General features: G+C 39.8%; 1 protein-coding gene across 4 annotated transcripts in view; it reads left to right on the top strand.

Annotated features, from left to right (window-relative positions):
* The first annotated feature begins 4,534 nt into the window (after positions 1-4,534).
* The window catches only part of ppm1aa (protein phosphatase, Mg2+/Mn2+ dependent, 1Aa), a 30,333-nt gene continuing 13,110 nt past the window's right edge, over positions 4,535-21,757 (top strand). For 2 of the 4 annotated variants that reach the window (XM_080413216.1, XM_080413217.1), the window contains exons 1-5: positions 4,535-4,946; positions 6,737-7,593; positions 7,704-7,821; positions 9,658-9,769; positions 9,927-9,984. In XM_080413216.1, the coding sequence (XP_080269342.1) occupies positions 6,757-7,593; positions 7,704-7,821; positions 9,658-9,769; positions 9,927-9,984 (1,125 nt within the window). In that variant the 5' untranslated portion in view covers positions 4,535-4,946; positions 6,737-6,756. Of the gene's footprint in view, positions 4,947-6,736; positions 7,594-7,703; positions 7,822-9,657; positions 9,770-9,926; positions 9,985-16,893; positions 20,936-21,757 lie in introns of those variants that run through there. The other 2 variants (XM_080413218.1, XM_080413219.1) reach the window with 2 other exon arrangements.

Genomic DNA, 21,757 nt, shown 5'->3' with positions numbered 1-21,757 from the left:
TACAATGTCGGCTTCTGAAATGTACACTTAAGTAGAAGTAAAAGTATTGAAAACTGGAACCACTCTAGTGAGATACAAAATGGGACCCTCAAAATGTACTCAAGTAGAGCACTTGAGTAAATATACTTCGTGACCTTGGCTTCCACCACTGAACCCCGTGCAGGCGGTTATCTTCTTTGTTTAAATTCCTAAGCAGGACAAAATCTCTAAACAAAATGCTTACGGAGCAGATTACACTATCCACTGACATGTACTTGGGTCAAAGTACCAAAAACAAAAAATGGTATCGGAGTGGAGTGAGACACCAACGTGAGAAGTGTTTAATAGGCAGCCTGTCCCCATGCACAAGTTTCCCTTTGAAAATAGCAGATCCACAAGCAAGAAGTGCTTGAGATGAAATAGCTTGTGAGCTTGTAGATCGGCAATTTCCAAATGGCTGAGCTGTATGCAGGGCTGAAGTGGTTCTGCAGCAATTATCTACCACTTCAAAGTAAACAGTTACCAACGTTCTCAAGGTGTTTTGCAGGGGCAGAAGCACACTGTCTGCCTCTGAGATGTATGCAGTGGAAGTTAAAATACAGATAGCTGTAAGGGCTTTTTAAAGTAACAATACCTCAAGACTGTACTTAAGCACAAACCTGGACCTCAGGAAGAATAGTCTCCACTAAGGTGTAGACTAGTGGATGCTCCTTAAAAAAAAACAACAACAAACAAACAGACAGGACTTACAGAGGCCTTCATTCATTCGGAACACATACATATAACATACATATGAAGACACATATGACACACTGTAGTACTATTTAGGGGGCAACCCTAGGCTGCAGAGCCAGCCGTTCACGTCACCTCGCTCGGATGCTGGAGCTAAACATAACGTGCATGTAACCTGTAGTATTTTTGGGGTCGCCCCTTAGTGGCAGTCTCAGCTTAAACATAATATAACCTGTAGTATTTTCTTAGCCGCAGTCTCAGCTTTCACATAATATAACCTGTAGTATTTTCTTAGCCGCAGTCCCAGCTTTCACATAATATAACCTGTAGTATTTTCTTAGCCGCAGTCCCAGCTTTCACATAATATAACCTGTAGTATTTTCTTAGCCGCAGTCCCAGCTTTCACATAATATAACCTGTAGTATTTTCTTAGCCGCAGTCCCAGCTTTCACATAATATAACCTGTAGTATTTTCTTAGCCGCAGTCCCAGCTTTCACATAATATAACCTGTAGTATTTTCTTAGCCGCAGTCCCAGCTTTCACATAATATAACCTGTAGTATTTTCTTAGCCGCAGTCCCAGCTTTCACATAATAACCTGTAGTATTTTCTTAGCCGCAGTCCCAGCTTTCACATAATATAACCTGTAGTATTTTCTTAGCCGCAGTCCCAGCTTTCACATAATAACACATAACGACACATAACGTACACAACTTAGGCTACACGCTATCTTCTCCCATGTACCCGGCGTGGTTTGCGGTTTAGAGATCCTAGTAAAGGCCACTTATTGTATTGTCTCAGTAAACTGTTGGATCATAGAATACAGAGAGACAGTGTAGTGTCTCAGTAAACCATAGGATCATAAAGTACACTGAGACAGTGTGGTCTATCAGTAACCTATAGGACCACAGAACACAGAGAAACAGTGTAGTGTCTCAGTAAACTATAGGACCACAGAATACAGAGAAACAGTGTAGTGTCTCAGTAAACTATAGGACCACAGAATACAGAGAAACAGTGTAGTGTCTCAGTAAACTATAGGACCACAGAATACAGAGAAACAGTGTAGTGTCTCAGTAAACTATAGGACCATTATGACAATTGTAAGGATATATTCATGCAGGCACACAGACAAACCCCCAGCACCTAGTGTAAAACTAATATTAGATAAATTCACCCGCACCGAAAACCAAAGCGTGAAAAAGTGGTATTTCGAGGTACAACAAAAATAAATCCATATATTTATATATATAGCCATGCATTGCTCGAACACCCAAGTTGGATCGTGGGTTATTCTAGAGGCCTTGACATGAATATATATATAAATAAAGACAAATAACTGATAGTAACAGCTGATAGTTAAACATCCGTGTAAAAAAAACGTCGGGGTGTCTCCGGTGGTCTCATAAACATATACAGAGACAGTTGCTGGGAGGATCAACTCGGTCCACCCAGCCACGCTAACAGGACATCATGGGGTATAGGAAGTACAGAGCCTAAGTATTACACACAAAGGTCATTCAATCTGCTGTTCTGTGGTGACTTCACATGTATGCAATCATATTTACACATTGTCTTTAATAATTGACCTAAATTTGGTATAATACAATTCACATATAGCACCGCGTGTACCCTTCCTGGGGCCCCAAGGAATTGTAGCACATAGTGTATGGGCGAATTGTTATTTGGATCTTATGGATCCAGCGGTCGTCTGGACTGGACAGGGTCACGGTCGGGGTCACCAGCTGATGTGCCGTACACGGTCTGTCGCACTTGGTTCAATAAACCCTAAAGTCCAGTTTATAGACGACATACACAGAAATTACCTTTTACATGCGCAAGGCATCTTTATTGACAAACAAGGGAGATTCCCTCTATACTATGTGAATAAAAGAACAGCAAATTAATGATATTAAAACAATACGACCTGATATATCACGAAGGCAATTCGCTCCACATCTAAGTCTGCATGCAAACAAGCGTTCGGTTGAGCGCCTGGAGAATTCTGAAGTTCTTATCTATTACATTCAGTATATCAACGCTGTGGCTATCAAGGCCTGTCTTCTGACTGCACTCTATAAAGTAAAGGTTGACGGCCCAAGGTTCCACAATGGACCATCACTGTACACAGACGGACACACGGACAGGAACACGCACGGACAGACACGAAAACATAGTTTCGGCCTGGCGGAGACAATATCACACAATAGATTATGAATAAGACAATGAATACTCATCTAAGAATAAAAGCACACACTTTCTGTCTATTTATCAAAGCATTTTTGTTTGTATATTGGAAAAGACAATTTAATGCTACTATTACACACCAGTAATTATACCAATTCCCCCCCCCAGATAGGAATGCCAACTTGCGTAAGAGCATTCATGCCAATCAACCATTGAACCCAAAACAAATTCCATTCTATGACAACTTTTAATCAGTGACTTTTAATCAGTGACCCCCCCCCCCCATAGGAGAAAGCTTTTGGAGTTACTCCAAAAGCTGTGACTGGCCATTGTAAGGTGTTACACCAAAAGTGGTGTCTTCAAACCACCTACCGAATGTCAAGAGTCCCGTGTAGCCGTAGGCCGTAGGGGGGCACCTGGGTGACAAACTTGATTTGCACACAGGTGTCTCATTGACTTCAATGTTAATGTCACCCCCCCCCCCCTTCCCTGCCATTTCAATGTATTCTCAATGTACTCCTGAGTGCTAGCACACACCTGTTTTATGACTGGTTCTGACTGATAACTACCCCCCCCCCCTGCCCTAGAGCTCTATTCTGATGGTAATCATTGCTATAGAGTGTTTGTTCAGCAGCAGGTCTCCAGCTCTCTATTAAACAGAAAATAGCTACATTTTCAGTTTGGGATACCAATTGTATCCATTCAGGGACTAAACATATACTAGTCTATCAGGTTAACTAGCTGTTTTTTTTATATATATATGTGTGTGTGTGTGTGTGTGTGTGTGTGTGTGTGTGTGTGTGTGTGTGTGTGTGTGTGTGTGTGTATATACACACACACACACACACACACACACACACACACACACACACACACACACACACACACACACAACTTCAGGAAAAGCATCCTTGAAGTTGAGAAAGGGTCCATATTGTTATAACTAGGAGCAGTGGGGAAGTGTCACACAGGGTGCCTGGGGAGCAGTTTGGGGTTAAATGTCTTGCTTAGGCACAGTTCTACACATAGAAGTGTCTGTGACCTGACTGATCTTCCTCAACTTATCAAAATAAAGTTGTTTTTTTGTTTAGTGTTTATGAATATTAGAAATGTAAAATTGTGTGTAAACACATGATCAAATTACTGACTAGTTCTGCAAGAACTAGGGAAATTCACAACACGTTGTGAGCTTGTAGATCTGCTATTTTCAAATAGCCAACTAAATAGGGCTGAAGTGGTTAATGTATGTTTTGTAATAATAATCAAAATCTACAAAAGGTAACTAGTAACTACAGTTTTCAAATAATTGTAGAGGAGTAAAACTACGATATTTGTCTCTGAGATGTAATGGTATGGTACAGTAAAAGTATTGCAAATTGGAAATACTCCAATAAAGTAGAAGTACCTCAAAATTGTACTTAATTACAGTACTTGAGTAAAATGTAGGCCTACTTAGTTACTTTACATCACTGTTAATTTGAGAGTTTTTGCTATGTGTGTGTGTGTGTGTGTGTGTGTGTGTGTGTGTGTGTGACTGACTGACTGGGTGCCACAGACAGCAGAGCTCGGTTGGTTGAGGATGATGTCATGCTTTTCAAGTACGCAACCTGCAACATCCGGGTCTTCTCCTCCTTCTGTTTGCATCTCCAGCAGCAGCTAGGCTAGCAAGCTGTCAAGCTGTCAAGTGGAGAGGCTGCTGTGGGGCTAAAAAACCCTTTCGGCTTCTAATTTGGCCGCAGCAGCTCGGGGCCCCAACATTTTTAAAGACTCAGTTTGACTATAATATACCTTTTACTTTTGACAAAAGTAATGTATCCCTGGATTACACCGAAGAACAGGGAGTTCCGCACTTTCACACATTATATGCACTGAGTCTGGAGAGACGACTGCTAGCTTGACTAGCTAGCTAGCTTGCCTTAGTTTTAACCTAACCTGCCCTCGTCGGCGTCGCCTCTCCGGGGCGGTGGAACCGCGGCCAGTCCGGTCCCTTTGTCGTCGACTGTCGCATCTTCCGTTGCCGTTATAAAACCAAGCGTTTGGATATTTTGGTAAGTTTTGGTAAGAAAGACACTATGAGGGACGTTAGTTAGCTTGTGTTAGTTAGCATCCATGCTAGCATCAACCAACCAGCAGCAGGCCGCGCGCGCTGGCTCCCATACATACAGTTGCTTTATTTTACTTAGTCGCGCGAGCTTTTTTCTCAGTAAGTAAGTGTCCCGAAGACCAAGCTGACGTCTTTCCAACTGTTTAAATAAACGTTAACAACGGATGCACGTCACTCGTGGCGACACTTTTCAGTTGAAAACGTTATTTTTTTTTGTCGTGCGCAGCGCAGATGGTTAAGTAAGAAACCACTAACCAGCCAAGGGTCAAGGCCCACCACGAAGAGCAAAGCGACTCCGATATGTTTATTTTGGTTTGTCTGCTTTTTAAGGTGGAGTTTAAAAAAAAAAGCGAACTTTTCAAAGTTACATTCACTGTCGTAGAGAAAACATATTATTTTATGAATTGCCTTTTTAACCACCTCCTCAAACTGCGTTAGCCTTAAGTTGTGCTTACAGTTTCTGCTGGAATGATTCTGTACTGAAGTTAACGTGTAACCGACTGCAGTTACCTCGCTTTGGGAAATGATTTCAATAACAGCATTGAGTGTAGTGAACTGTTCTGCATTGCGGGCCTGGAGTCGCTGCCCGGTGTTCTCAAAATATGAAATATTGTTTTTACGTTATCACGTTAGCTTGAAGGGCAATACCCCAGTGGGTCTATTAGATTGATATATGCTAACAGCTAGTGTGCTCAATATGTAGCCAAATATGTACCCAAGTCTACTATTTTTAGACTAGAGCCGGGTGCTTGAACTCAGCTCCAAGATGCTAATCTTTTTGCCATAAAAGGATGACAACGGTGCCATCTGTTATTTAACTTATATTGGGGGTAATAATGTTGGTGCGCATTATAAAACAACAACAACAACATAGCAAAGTGAAGTGGGTGGAACGTTTTTTTGGAATTTCCATAAAATAAAAAACTATATATACCCCCCCCCCACTTGGCGGACTGGGGTTTCACTGAGGCCTATTTAATTTCATTCCAATAAAAGGTAGTTTAGATCCATGAAATTAGCATTACACATCAACTGTTGCTTGACAACCCACTAGCTAATCACATCCACATATCAAAATCCACAGCCATTGACCCAAACATAACCAGCGGACCAAACAGATGTCTTCTACGTTTTTACCTGTTGGCCTTGCTCATGCTCATATCACAACATTGTTATATACTTAGTTAGGGGCCTCAGTAGACTATGGGAATGGGAAGGTCCCCGGTTCGTTTCAGCCTACATGCCCAAGTGTCCCTGAGCAAGACTTTTTACCCCTAATTGCTTTTCCATGCGCTCACCGAAGCAGCACACTGCTGGATAAAAATGCAGAAATTTTAAAATTCCCTTGGAGATCTGTTAATACCCTTTAAAAAAATACAATGAAAAGTTATGTACTGTAGTGTATGTGTTACCCCCCCAAACCCTACTTGTAATATTATTTGCTACCTAAGCATAGATATTTAGTTGCCTCATTCTTCGGTGTCTCTGACATCAGTTGTTGCTTTATTTCTGCTGTTAAAAATAATATGAGAGACCATATTAACTTCCTTGTTTACATTTGCCTGGCGATGCTGCCGGCAAGTCGCAGACAGTATGAGTCCTCGACACTCAGAAAGTTGTGGGACATATAGTGCAATGCGTCGTTTGACATTTGTCGCACAAAGCATATGTGTGTGTATATATATGTATATATACATGCATACATACATACTTTTCTTTTAATATGTTTTTCAGGTTTTGAGACGAGAGGCATAATGGGGGCGTTTTTGGACAAGCCAAAGATGGAGAAGCACAATACCCACGGTAACGGTAACAACCTGCACTATGGTCTAAGCAGTATGCAGGGCTGGAGGGTCGAGATGGAGGATGCACACACGGCTGTAATTGGTCTGCCCCACGGTCTCGACCCCTGGTCCTTCTTTGCCGTTTATGATGGTCATGCTGGGTCCCAGGTGGCCAAGTACTGCTGTGAGCACCTGCTCGAGCACATCACCAGCAACCCAGACTTCCAGAATGCTCTGAAAGAGGAACCCTCCGTCGAAAGTGTGAAGAGCGGGATCCGCACTGGCTTCCTGCAGATCGACGAACACATGCGGACCATTTCCGAGAAGAAACACGGTGTGGACCGCAGTGGCTCCACCGCAGTAGGAGTGATGATTTCTCCCAGCCATATCTACTTCATCAACTGTGGAGACTCACGGGGCCTCCTCACCCGAGGTGGAAATGTGCACTTCTTCACACAGGATCACAAGCCCAGCAACCCACTGGAGAAAGAGAGGATCCAAAATGCTGGTGGCTCAGTCATGATCCAGCGAGTTAATGGGTCTCTAGCTGTGTCCCGGGCCCTGGGAGACTTCGACTACAAGTGTGTGCATGGAAAGGGCCCCACGGAGCAGCTGGTCTCTCCAGAGCCCGAGGTGAATGCATTAGAGAGATCGGAGGTGGAAGATGAGTTCATTGTGCTAGCTTGTGATGGCATCTGGGATGTCATGGCCAATGAGGAATTGTGCGAGTTTGTCAGGTCCAGGCTAGAGGTGACGGATGATCTTGAAAGAGTCTGCAATGAAGTTGTTGACACCTGCTTGTACAAGGTATGCCATGCCCACATAACGGGTCTAAAAAAAAAAAGACAATCATGATATTACAAGGCGTTACAGTATAATTGATTTACATAATCTGTACATTATTTTTCTTTGAACAGGGAAGTCGGGACAATATGAGCGTGGTGCTGATCACCTTCCCAGGGGCACCAAAGGTTTCTCCTGAGGCTGTGAAACGTGAGGCGGAGCTTGATAAATACCTGGAGAGCAGAGTAGAAGGTAGATGTGGTAGCTTTCACAAATATCAATTTGTTTCCATATGAAATGTGGGGGAAATGTTGTTTAGCTTAAGGTATTTTCTAACATATACCTTATATTCTGTTCTTATTATTCCAAGGCTTATACCGTAGATAAATACACTTAAGCTAAATAGACCTTATCTAATCAATAGCAAAGACAGATTGATGTCATCTAGTTTGTGCCATATCGCCCACCTTCCCACAGAGCTTTGGACATATTCTTTAATCATCCACTCGTCAGTTCAAAAAGAATGGTGACACCTATACCGGTGTCTAAAATGCAAATACACAGGCGTGCATGTGAGCCAAATTGCTGACAGTTATTGAATTAAAGACGTGGTTGCATCGTCAAAACGGCAAGACCTTTGGTACCATACCAGAACCTGTCCAAATACTCCTTAGCGTGAGCTAACATTAGCTACTGTTAGTGATCGCTGTGGGAGTGCTGGACTATGGGACAGCCTGGGAAGACCCAGGGCAAACCAGGTGACGTAAAGCTGTCTTCCTCATGAATTAAACAAGACGGGGTCTAATAACGGTGTGGCTTCCATGTGGATCTTTGGACCTAATGTGGCCGTCTATGAAGTTAATCATCTATGACCTCAGTACTATGACATCAGTTATTTCCATATTTGGCCAAAGTTTCAGCCCTATTGAACTGCCATTGACTACCATTTATAAAATGTAATTAAAATGTTAAATATAAAAAAATATATCAAACGCATGGAATAATTCACACAGAGAAAAGGCGTAGAGATATGGGAAGAGACATGACAGGAGCTGGGCTCTTAAAGGTCAAATTATGCTTTGAGCGACAAATGTCAAACGACACATCGCACTAAATGTCCCACAACTTTCTGAGGGTTGAGGACTCATACTGTCTGCGGCTTGCCGGCAGCGTCGCCTGGCAAATGTAAACAAGGAAGTTAATATGGTCTCGTGCATCTCCATGGTAACATAGTTTACTTCCTTCCCAACCAATCACAGTATGCAACCTTTTCTGAAGTGTGTGCAACTTTTCCAGAGGTACGCGACATCGTCTGCGAAGGTCCTCCGCGACACATTTGTCACTTTCGTTGTGCAATGCGTCATTTGACAATTGTCGCGCAAAGCATAAATTGATTGTAAGTCAGGTCCTTGTGACTCGCAAGGAGCAAGCAGTCAGCTAACCACCACTGCACCACCAGATACCCCATGTTTAGCAAAACAAAATTATGCTTGTTTGTGTTGCTTAAAACAGAAATTTAAGCACCTCGGAGTGCAGATCTCCGCCAGGCCGGGTTGCCTACCCAGGGCTGTGTCAGTTGTGTGGTACAGCCTCAGGACACGAGGAAGCTGGGGGGTAATAGTTTGTGCGACAGACGTTACAACTGTTTGCGTTTGTGGTACCCCCTATGCCTATGGGCAGAGTTGCACTGTAGAGGCCCCTCAACATGTGATTACTATTTGGGGATGATTGGATGTTGCCTTCATGACATGTTTTTTTTGTAAGAAATAGGCCCAGCCCTCAAATGTAGAAGTAATTAAAGGTTAATGGCACAAAGTATCAAGACCCTGTTTGGGGGCTATGTCACAGAACATTTGTGCCTAATTTAGTGGAAATTTGGTTTGTTGCAGATTAGAAAGAATTTAGGCTGGAGGGTCATCCATGGCCTTCTGGGAGTGTGCATGCAAAGTTTCAAGCCGATCCGTCCAGTGGTGCTCAAGACTAGCTGTTAACAGACAGTCAGACTCACAGAGGAGAAAACATAATCCCTGCCCCTAGCTGTTCCGGCCTGGTTGAGAATGATAGTAAATAATTTTTCTTCTCCAACAGAGATTCTAAAGAAGCAAGGTGATGAAGGGGTTCCGGATTTGGTCCATGTGATGCGGACATTGACATCTGAGAGCATCCCAAACCTCCCTCCTGGAGGAGAGCTGGCAAGCAAGTAAGGGACCTTTTTGTGTTTGAGGCCTATGAAAATGCATTCAAGTGGTGGGATGTTTATTACTAAAACAACAGTTATAGAATTGGTTTTGCTGTTAATCTGAGCCCTGATCACGGTAAGGTAACCTGTGATAAATGTTTCTTTTTATTCTCTTCAGACGAAGCGTTATTGAAGCAGTATACAACAAACTTAACCCCTACCGAAGTGATGACACAGTAAGTATACCAGCAAAATGTGACTCTGTAGGTTTCATTTGTTTGTGTGTGTGTGTGTGATCGCCAAAAATTTAACATTATCCCATGCATGCCGATACTATGTTTAACACGGTGGAGCAAGACAATAATGCTTTGGTCTAGTGGTGATCCGGGATGTTAAGGTTTGAGTTTTCTGAATTGTAGTCAGATTAGACCTGGGTGTCATCAAATATGATACATTTCACTAAATACCTCTTTTGCTCTTGTGACGATAATATCGTATTTATTTTTTCACAAACTTTCCAAAATAGCAGATCTACAAGCTCACAACAAGCAACAATTTAGCTTGGTAAAAACTTAAGGAATAACAATTTTTTGTTTATATGATTTATGATATAAGTATTTATTTCTTAGATATATTATTAGTTTTTACAGCTATTCAGTAAGCAACTGTACATTCTTTGTAGACAATAACTATAATCAATTGTGAAAGAAATTGAGTTTTTGTAATGCTAAATTGTCAAATTTACTCTGGGAATTAACAAAATGTAAACAAATAGACCACAAAGCTATTCTCCTGGTCCATTGAGATTTGCTTTCCAAGCTTACAGCATCAGTCACTTATTGTTTGGTCCTTGACAATGAAAACTGGCATTGATTCCATTATAATTTCAACTTTGGAATGGTCATGAAACACAGTAAATTGATGGGATTATTTAGTCAACAGTTTATTAGAGGATCTTTGTCACAACATATGCAGGAGAATAAACAATGAACTGTATCTGTTGACTTACATGTGAACTATAAGAACCCCTGTAGTATGTATTTTGCATTACCTCTTAGTCAAGGTGATGTACATGCATAGACAAAGCTAAACTTAATCCTCCTTGAATTGAACATGTTTTTCTAAAGTCAAAGCATTGTTTAAAGTCACTCCTAAAGTTGATCACAATTGAAAGCTGTTCATCTTGTCTATGCAAGTATAAGGATGCACTGACCAAGAGGTAATAATAAAACAGACATTAATCGTTTTCATAGTTTGACTATGCAAGTAATTCTCCAAGCAATATGAATGAGAATTTAAAATATAAAGTGGTAAAACCGTTTTGGTGCTATAATTACAAGCCCATATCTCTCTCTTTAATTACCGTTCATTTTAACACATTCTTTACTTCACTTGGAAATTCTGGGGCTGCAGATATGGATATGCCTCATTATTTATGCCAAATATCTCAATAGCTATACAATATGAATATGGGTTCACACTTGTTATTTTATATTTGTAACAAGTGTATCAACAGTGAAAATTCGTCATTCTTAAAAAACAACAACTGCATATTAGGTAAACTCTTATTACTCGCTCTCATTAGACAGTTGCTTCCCCACTCAAACGCACTTGCCCGTAGGGCAACCTGAAAGCAAACTCCACTCCACTTGCCAAACGTTTTATTTACTTGCCACGGGCAGTCGGGCAACTGTTAGTGTCAATCCCTGTGGTGTCTTAATGTTTCAATGGAGGTGCCCACATACTGTACAGATTCATCAATGGGTCTTAGTGAAAGTTCAATAGAAACCTTTTGGTGCCAGAAATGCCAGTTTGTCCTTGTCGGAGATCAGTTTATTGATGGCGGAAAAAAACAATGTTGTAGTTGTACATATTTTTTGTTTTTGCATCTGTCATAGTCGTCCATATACAGTATGTTGTCATCCATTTCATTTCAACATCTTCATTACAATACAATACAATCCTGGTCTGAAGGACCATTACTTCATTCTCATGTAACTGTTTCTGGGAAAGTGACAGTCATCTGTGATTTTACATAATTCTGTTTCTGTAGTGATGACACTAAAGGTTTGGGCATCAGATGTTTTTGCCATTTGAAGTGAGATCTATTGAATGATGCTGTATGTCACCAATTTTGAGACCACTGTAAACTTGACTTAAGATTTGTGTACATATCAAACTGATCATTCAGCATGTGGTAATAGTTGCACTCACTGAATTGGTAGTCCGGCATGTGCATGATGATATCCTATTGCAGACTCTGCCTTTAGTTGGTTTCGCTGGAACTTAACTCATGCTATTTTATTGGCTTGGTTACTACTGAATCCATTAAAGGGTCATTTCAGTGAGGTCAATCCAAATGCAATCACATGTCTCATCTCATATTGCTTATTTAAACTTAAGAATGGGCAATTATGAAGCATTTGGATTTTACTGACGTCAGTCGTCTAGCTTGGAATGCTTTTTGACAGAGTACCATCCCATACAATAGAAAAACGATTGTTTTTGTTTGAATGTTGTCATTGCATTTGATGGCTAACTATAAACTAGTTGATCTAAAATCAGCAGTTGGGATAACTCTTTAATTTGGTATGTAGTGGTCCTGGGTTTGGACACAATAGAGATGCTTGACTATGTCTCGACAACTTTTATAGAAGTTGACAATTTGCCTTCTTTTGGGACAATGTAGACACAGGACTACATTTGTCTACTTTTATGGACAACTAGTGGAAAGTCTATAGTAGAAGGAAGGAGCAATTGAAGGAAAGTAAAGTGAGTCTAGGCTGTTCAGACACCTGATTCGAATGCTATCAATGCATTGAATTGGCGAAATAGGCGATTTATTAGACCTTTGAATGGGCGAAATAGGCGACCTACTTACCTACCCGCGATTTATCAGACCATTCATTGGGTGTTATCAAGACATACTGATCTACCAACGGAGATGACTTTAATAGTTCAGTTTCGGTTTTGGTTTTGGTTTCGGACCATGACGGAGGCGCTCAGTCACAGGCGAACTGTCACCCCGTGAAGGACCACCGAGGGAGCTAAGGCGACCGAGTTGCCGTCCTGAACGGTGTGACGTTCGCCTGTGCCTACTCAGCGCCGTTCGAGTTATGTACCGATAGGCACAGAATCGTAAATATTGTTGTGGGGACTGCTCCGCCTCCAAGTAGGTCAGTAGCTCCTGAATGAATGGTCTGATAAATCGCGGGTAGGTAGTAGGTCGCCTATTTTGCCCATTCAAAGGTCTAATAAATCGCCTATTTCGCCCATTCAATGCATTGATAGCACTCGAAGCCGGTGGTTCAGATCGATTGGTGCTGTAACAAGTTGACTTCTTTTGCATGGTCTCTCATCAGGGCTAAATATTTATAGTCTTCAAATGTGATGTCCCTTCATGTGGAAATCAATCAACTTTTGTAAACTAAACAAAATAACTTAAGTTAGAGTGGGAAAAAAATAAGGAGTGGTTCTCAAACTTTCAGGCTGCGACCCCCACCCCCATCCAAAGTATGACCCCCCCCCCCCCCCTGACAAGCGCTTGGAATTGTAGGAGTTGAGTCATTACATTTTGTTTGACTCGGTTCCACAGATTCGTATTGTAAAAATTGCCGATCTACAAGCTCACAGCGCTTCTTGTTGCGAGTTTGTAGATCGGCTATTACATTTTTTCTTTCTTAGATAATATTTAACAATTTGTCCAATGTTTGACCATTTTTTATAGTATGATTACTTTCGACGCAGTAATGGTCTTTTTTCTTTATTTTAGAGGTATTGAAAAGGTGGAGTCCTTAAATTGTCACTTCAGAAATGTGCAGATACCCTGTATACACTTCTACTGTATGTTGGTTTGTTTACTGTTGAGTGAGAAAACAATGTTGCACATTAAGCAAATCATCTGGGTGGGGATCCCCCAAAATAATTTGGGGGTCCCCCTGGGGGTCCAGACCCATAGTTTGAGAACCACTTATTTAAAGCAGGAAATTATTTAAGGACATTTAAAGGATTCATATTTATTAGGACCATACCTTTAAGAATCATGCTTTCCTGAATTCATTCTGGCTTGGGCCAATAATAGCATTTAGCCCTTTTGGTGTCCACTTGTTTCAGCAGGTGCATAGTGTATAAGGGTTAACATTCCCGCTGAACACTACACCAGGTAATTTCACTAATTAACACGCCTTCATCCATAGAGGGGGAGCCAATTGGTGAAATCACCAGGTGTAGGGTTCTGTTGAAATTCAATCCACCATACACTCTGTTGGCCTCCATGACATGATTGGAGATCACCAATCATCAACCTGACCAATCAAATTTGGAATAGTTGCTCCATTCTCGTGGCTACATATAAACACATGCTAACAGTGTGCAGCCCAATAATTGGTTAGGCCAGAGTGTCTGCTGCTTGCCCCTTGGTCCATGAATTTTGAAGTTAAATTTGGCACATTAGTTGCACATGGAAATGAAAATAAGCAAATCCATCCAATAGCTTCACACATCTCTCAACATTGTGGTATTTCAATTAATTATTAGCTTGTATCAGATAGTATTGCACGCACAAATGACCTAGCTTCCTTACTTGTGGCAGAATCAATCATTATGACTATAATGAAACTCCATTGCAATGAGTTAAGTGAGTAATGATGTAAATGCCAAAACATGTTGTTTCCAAAACAAGGCAGACATTACATACATTTAAGATAGACATTACATTTCACACCTGTTTGATGCATGAAAATAATTACGTTTTGAAAGGCTAACGCAAGCACAACAAAAGTCTGTGCTTGCGTTATCATTAACTTTGGCTGGAATATAAAGTTTAGTCTTGTGTGCCTCCAAATTACACTAGGACTAGAAGGATTGGACTTCACTTAACCTTTTGTTAACTGTTGACAAAATCAAAAATCCTTCTTGTGCGTTACATTTATCCAGAGGAATTTACTGGCCACTTTCCATCTATTGATTTGCCTACATGGTATATACATTATATATATATACCACTAGAATAAGAGAATCACCTACGCTGTTGTTTATTTCAGTTCATTGCTGATGATTACCATAGTACTTAGAAACAATATTCACTCACTAAGCACCACACAGACCCTGGTTCAATTCCTGGCAGCGGTACTTCTGGCTTGGCTGGGTGCTCCAGTGAACACAATTGGCAGTGTTTGTGGGTGGGAAGCCGGCAGGAGATTGTCCTTATCGCTGCATTGGCGACTCATACCGGTTGATCATGGTGCATGTACAGCAGGGAGGAGATCTGGGTGAGATGGCGTGAAATTCCTTAATTTCAGGTGAAAGAGGCGGCTGTCAACTCAGTGTGTATCGTAGGCGGTACATGATAGTTGGCACCCTCTCTAGACCAACAATGGGGGTTTGTGGCAACAGGGACCACATCACAGCTTTGGTGGTATTTCAGAGACCGTTTTATGGCTGCAAATGGAATGTTAGCCCTATAACTAGACTAGAAGTAATGTTAAAAATTGTGATTGGTTCTCTTTAAAGCAGTGGTTCTCAATCTTAACCTTTCTTGGGCCAGCGCATACCTATCCGATGTCCACATCCAATTAAAATGTAGGTGAACTGTCTGCTCTGAAAATGTAAACGTTTTATTGTTGCTTATATAATTTAGAAAACACTGATTATTTGAACTGTAGAATTAGAATAGTATAGCCTTAAAATAGGCCTGGCATACCATTCTATTATTTTAGTGTTAAACTGCTACAATTATACATTTTGCAGGTAGAAGACAAAAAGCATTCTTATAAATGGTTCCATTGTAAAACCCAGAAGAGTATTATGGACTGCGCTCAAGTGAGCTGCAGTTTGCTAATCGCCACAATGGATCCTTATCAGTGCACTTATACTGTGGTCGCATAAAATCAAGAAGCTTTACTGAACCATTTTTGATAAATTGCAAGTTAAAATTACCCCCAAGGTTATTATGCAATTTCATACAAAGACCTGCTGAATCCACTGCATTTGTCAACAAACTATTGAAAATAGTCTTTTTTGCCCAGCACTACTAGGACATTGTCAAAATGGATAATGGATAGTATTGATGAGAAACCTTGTGGCTGCTGAATAAGGAACAGAAAAAAGAAATCTTTACATAATGTTGGCTGCACCCTGAAACAAATATTCCACTGTGAAATTAGTGACATACCAAATCCTGCAGCTCCAATGGTGCAGTCGAGAAGATCTAACAAGGAACGATGGTTCTAACGATGGGTCAAGAAAGAGCTGTAGTTCCAATCACACAACTTAATGTTGGTGTTTGAAAACACTTGTCCTTAATGCAGTTTTCAGTAACCGTGGAACAACTCTCCTGGGAAACGCACCTCAGGCTTAGTAGCCGTCCCAGACATGCTTCCACCTGTACAATACTCCATTAACCTCTGTTCACTTGACTTCAGTTTAGGTAATGAAATGATGAAGGTTCAAGGTTTCTTTATTGTTACATCTTATGTATGGGCACATGAGAGAACAAATATTTGGTTCTGTTTTCCTCAGACGTAGCAGAATTAATTGTAATAATAATAATCATATACAGTATACAACAACAAGGAAATGAATACAGAGTCAAAGAATAGCAGCAGCATTGAGACTGTTTGTCCATTGGTCCTAGCCCTCAAATATACAACAGCGACTCAACACCTCTACTATATTGCTTGCTTTTAATGCTGCCCGACGTTCTCTGAATGCTCCCTGGGGTGGGGTACCGCCTCATTGAGAATCACTACTTTAAACTAAGGGTCTTCACTTTTGAGAGATACTGTAGACATCATAGTTTACTTTTGGTCACTGTACAAATTTGGTTGACATCATGTACACTTGAAAAAACTTGATGCTGCATTCATATAGATGCATAGTTCTTTTGATCTCTCAGTGTGTGATTGAAACAGGGTACATCTGGCAAAATGATGGTGCTTTACTCAACTCTTCAGTTCAGATATTATGGATGGCATCAGATTTGTCCAGAATGTTTTGATTCTCAAACTCGAGTCCTAATTAGCTCTCTGTTTTGTACATTGCTATGTCAATTTTATGCGGTACATGCTGTTATCCATGTTTTGACTCAGAACACTTGGATTTAGACCCATCGTCTGAAGGGCTTTTCCTTCCTCTCTTTTGTCAAGGACTCGGCGTCCACAGATGACATGTGGTAACACAACCCCCCCCAACCACTAACACAGCATAGAGTTTACAAACCGCCACCCTCTCAAGACCCCACAGCAGCTCAGCTCAGCAGTCAGTCTCTCCGCCACTCTGAGCGTTTGGTTTCTAAGAAGGGAATGTGATGCGAGGAGGAAGAGGAGTTGCGTGCACACACACCTGGAATAGTGCGGCACCGGTCCACTCTGGTGTTAAGGATCCTCACCATTTTGTCTCCCCTTTTTATGTTCATCCAACCTAATACTTAATATTCTCCCTTATAGTAATCCATAATGAGTGAGTTCACCAGGTTTTCAGTTTGTTCGTTTTTTAATCAGCTTAAAGATGATTTCTTCTGTTTTGTTTGTTGCTGTAATTAATTTGATTCACATTTCCTTGTGTGTTTGTATATTTCAGTTTTTTTTTTTTTGTGAAGTGCAATTGTCCTGTACAAACAGCCTGTATTTAATGCAGCTTGATTTTAAGTTAAAAAAAAATGAAAGAAATTTAAAAAAGATAATAACCTTTTATGCACTATCTGCCCCCAAACCACCACCTCCACCACCCTGCTCTTCTGGAGTTCTAACAAATGTCTATTCAGTGAATATTACTGTTTGTCCTCCAGGCGCTAAATCTTTCCGCTCTTTACTGCTTTTTTTGTTTTTTAGTTGGTCTTTGCTCCTTAAGAAACGGGTAAATTGTATAGGTTGACAGCACAGTAAGCTCAATATATCAAACCATTCAAATCCTAATTATTTTAATAATTTCTTTTCCGTTTTTCTTTTTTGTATTTTATTTTTGTAAGTGATATCTTTTCTTTTACATGCTCAAGTAATAACAGCAAAGTGTTTTTCTGTCATTTTGGAAGAGTGAAATGAAAAAAAGAAAAAAACTATTTCATCTTCAGTTGATGAAAAAGGAGTTCCCAGAGAGTTTGAGGTTTGAAGGTGATGCTCATCTAAAAACCTGTTCATACTTGCCATGTTTGTCTGTGCAAATAGACATGTAATTGCAAGTGGGCTTGTGTGTGTGTGTGTGTGTGTGTGTGTGTGCGTGTGTGTGTGTGTTTGCGTGCATTTCTGTAGAGGTAGATCTGTATGTGCAACCCTAAATTAAACTTTGCTAAATGCCTATGGTAGTTCAGATAGCAAACCAACCCAGGCTGGAGATCAAGGGAATTGCTCCCCCATTGCTTAACCATTGTCCACCCAGCCATCTTTTCTATATCAACACAAGAGGCTCTCATTACTCCTTAATCCAAATGTTTTGGATAACAGTTTACATGTGTAAAGCCTAATTTATATTTTGGCGTGTATTGTCGCTCTGCTAAAATAAGATACAATTTAGGTGTTACGCAACGACATATAAATTAGTCTTAATGCTATTTGAACAACTTAAAGGTATATATATATTATGTCAGATGATAACAAGTAGTTCAATTTACCCTTATGTTTTATAGCTGGTCAGCGTCTCGACTAGTTTATCCACACAACTTTTGTCATTTTTTAATATAATTTACTGAAGATAAATTGTTATCAATGCCCACCATGGGTGCCATATGATTTAAATGCTATTATTAGCTTTATGACCTCCTATGCCAATTTTTTTTTTCATTTTTTTTTCACAATACTCAGATTTTGTATTTGGTACAGATATAATTTTTTGGTCATAGCCGCTAACATTATCTGCTAATTTACTCCATTTGAACAGTTAAAGCACTGACTATTTTGGAGGAATGCGCCTGCTCCCTGTCTGATTAGCTGAGTTGAGAGTTGGATCTCAAATTCAAGGTGGTTCTTCTTTTTAAATGGTCTTTATTTGTTGACACAAAACAAGAACAAATCCACTAAACGTATCAAGGTTTCCTGGTTGTATAGCACCTTTTTACTCCCTTCATGTTGTGGCGCGCTCTGCTTAGAAACCTCCCCACCACACCAGAAGTCAGAGCACAAAACAGTTTGCTGCTATAGTGAATGATCTATGAGTTGATTTGCAGTTAATTTTTCCCTTCTTTTAAAAGATGATTAGTCACCGACTAAATCTGTATTTAACACACAGTAGATACAGTATATTTCTTGAAGAGAATTTTTTTATTTCAGATTTATTTTCTTCCATTGTTTAAAATTGCATTGTTTGAAATTTATGTATGTGTATATTTTTGACTTAAACTATCAAGGAATAAATGATGTTGCCTGAGTTAGTTTGGACAAGATAATGTTCTGTTTTGTCTTTGGATGTTAATTAGGAGTTGAAAATTCTAGGTATAGAATATAGAAAAGTTTCCCTTTTTGCTTAATCTCCCTCTGAACTCTGCTCAGTTTTATTTATGTAACACAAAGTAATGTACTAAATATATAATTCCTTCTTTATACAATTGACAATCCTAACTTTTACTATAATTGGCCCAATGAAATGTAATGATTGTCTTTTTTTTCTTTTGTGTTTATTTTGCAGTACACACAATTTGTTAAGATTCATTTATATCCTGAATGAACCGATGCTGTTGTTTTATGGCACAGTGGGCCAAATACCACTAGACCCTCTATTTTCTATGAATTACCTTTTAGTACAATTACAGTATATAACTTGCAGAGGACTAACCAGCTCGTTAACATTTAAGAATATGTTTTGAATGATTTCTGGCCCTGAGGGTGGGATTTTTTTATTTGATCTTGAGTTTTCCATGCAGATGGTTTGTTGCTTTAAAAAGCTTCAAACATCAGTCACACTACTGTAAATACATGTAACAGCATGGTCATAATTTATTGGCTCATTAGACCAACGGAAGTGTTGTGGAAGTGGTTGTCCACTTGAAATCCTTAACAGTTCCTCTTGTAATTCAAAATGAGGAAACAAAATACTTTATTTTTTTTCTCTCCATCAAACCTTGGTCTCCCTGCTTATCTCTTACCCATTATGTCAAAAGGAATGACAGTTACAAATCAGCGTGTACTAATATTTTAACCGCTAGACAATATCTATTTTTTAATCCCAGTCTTTTTGGATTTATGGAATATATGCCACATTACTGTGGGTATGTTATTTTTTTGAATATGCCTATCTATTTACAGTACATGAAGTAAACGATGAAAAGCTCTCAACTCTTCTCAGCAAATTATTCAGTCTTTTCTGGAAAGAAAGCTATCCGTATATTTCAAAATTGCTCTTTTTATTTTAGATAAGTAAAACATTTCTATGCCATCTGTAAAGCTGTACCTTTTTGCGCTGGATTGCTTGTGTTTGGTAAGTCAGGTCACTTATTGTCACTGTTGTCTACCAGTTTGCAGCACCTATTACTTATTGTAAACTTGCTGGGTGTGAATAACATTTAAGCAGAACATGGCATGCAATTTTTCTGCAAACTAAACAAGGAACACGCATACACTTAGCAACTAGGGGCCATCTCCTGTTTTTAGATCTATGTCAGGGGTCTTTGCTACAGCTGCACTTCCCCTTAGTAATCCTGCAATTCAGGATATGGCCCTGAAATGATGCTGGTTTATATTGTGTTGTGCTTTTATACAGATTTGAATAATCAAAATAACTGCTACACAACTTTTATTTCTCAAAATGAAAAAGGTGAAAATTGACTAAAGTTGTGTGGGATGTTATTTGCAGTGGTTTGACCCATATAGGAGTTTTTCTTTTATAATATAATAATCACATGCACCCCACCCACCTTTTAAAAAGCAGACACAAAAAACTGAACTCCAAGCATCTCGCCGTCCGTATTTATTAAAGTTTTATAAAACTACCATACCTCATAACATACATAGGAACCCCCCCCCCCCCAAATGTTTAGAAATAATCACTTCAGAACTGACACAATCGAGCAGTTCATAAAGCCTTTAGAACTTGTGTTCTTTAAGATTGATCCATTTGGGCAGAATAATCTACATTCTGTTGACGTACAGTATTGGAGTGAAGTGTGCTCATATGAAATGGTGATTACATGACCACTGCGAATTATAGCTTATTTTGTTAACTTGACCTTGTCTTATAAGATAGTACCCCTCTAAAATAATGCCCCCCCCAAACCCTTGCTCATGTAATTTCACCAACTCATCTACTTTTGTGATATTCAGTTCTAGAATTGTATCAAGGTTCAGGGTTCTAGAAATGTGAGATATTTAGGTGTGATTCAATGACAATGGTCATATGCACTGATCGTCTGTATAATCTAGTTTATTTTTTATTTTTCACAAAAGTATGTTATTGTTGGGGGAAAACTATTATAAAGCTATTTACAGGGTTACCTTTGCTTGCCTGGAACTAGGTTCTGTATATTAATGTACAGAGGTGTACCTGGCTGAAGTTAAAGAGATTTTAACACTTGCGCCCTATTGTACATATTAATGTACCTCAGTTGTGGCGTTTTACTGTGTGACCCTTAGCAGTGGTGGGTTACGTGTCTCCTTCCAGGGAGACCTGAGCCTCACGTTGCTGACTTTCTCAGCTCATTAATAAGCTCACCGATTTGCCTTACCTAATCTAATGTTACCCCCTAAAGTACTTGTTAAATGGACCACTATGAGGAGTAATTCTACTGACATCACTTTCTTATAGATTAAAACTGGCTTCCATGTAGGGTACTTAAAGTATCAACATAGTGACATATTGTGCTGGTAGTCACATGGTACAAATGTTCACCCATTGCTGGTTTGTATACCCCCCTATGTTACCTTGTTAAAATATTACTCATATTAATTTTTGTTCACTCCAGCAGATGATGTCATAATTTAACAAATGCAAGTGTTTAACAATATTGGTAACCTTGTAAGCATTCAAAAAATGTGCGCGCATACATTCATGTCTGCTACATATGAATACATTCAAGAATAGCTTTAG

Source organism: Gymnoscopelus braueri, assembly GCF_963280865.1.
Source record: "Gymnoscopelus braueri genome assembly, chromosome: 19".
NCBI lineage: Eukaryota > Metazoa > Chordata > Actinopteri > Myctophiformes > Myctophidae > Gymnoscopelus > Gymnoscopelus braueri.
The sequence above is the reverse complement of the archived record's forward strand: the minus strand, read 5'-3'. Positions and strand labels throughout refer to the sequence as shown.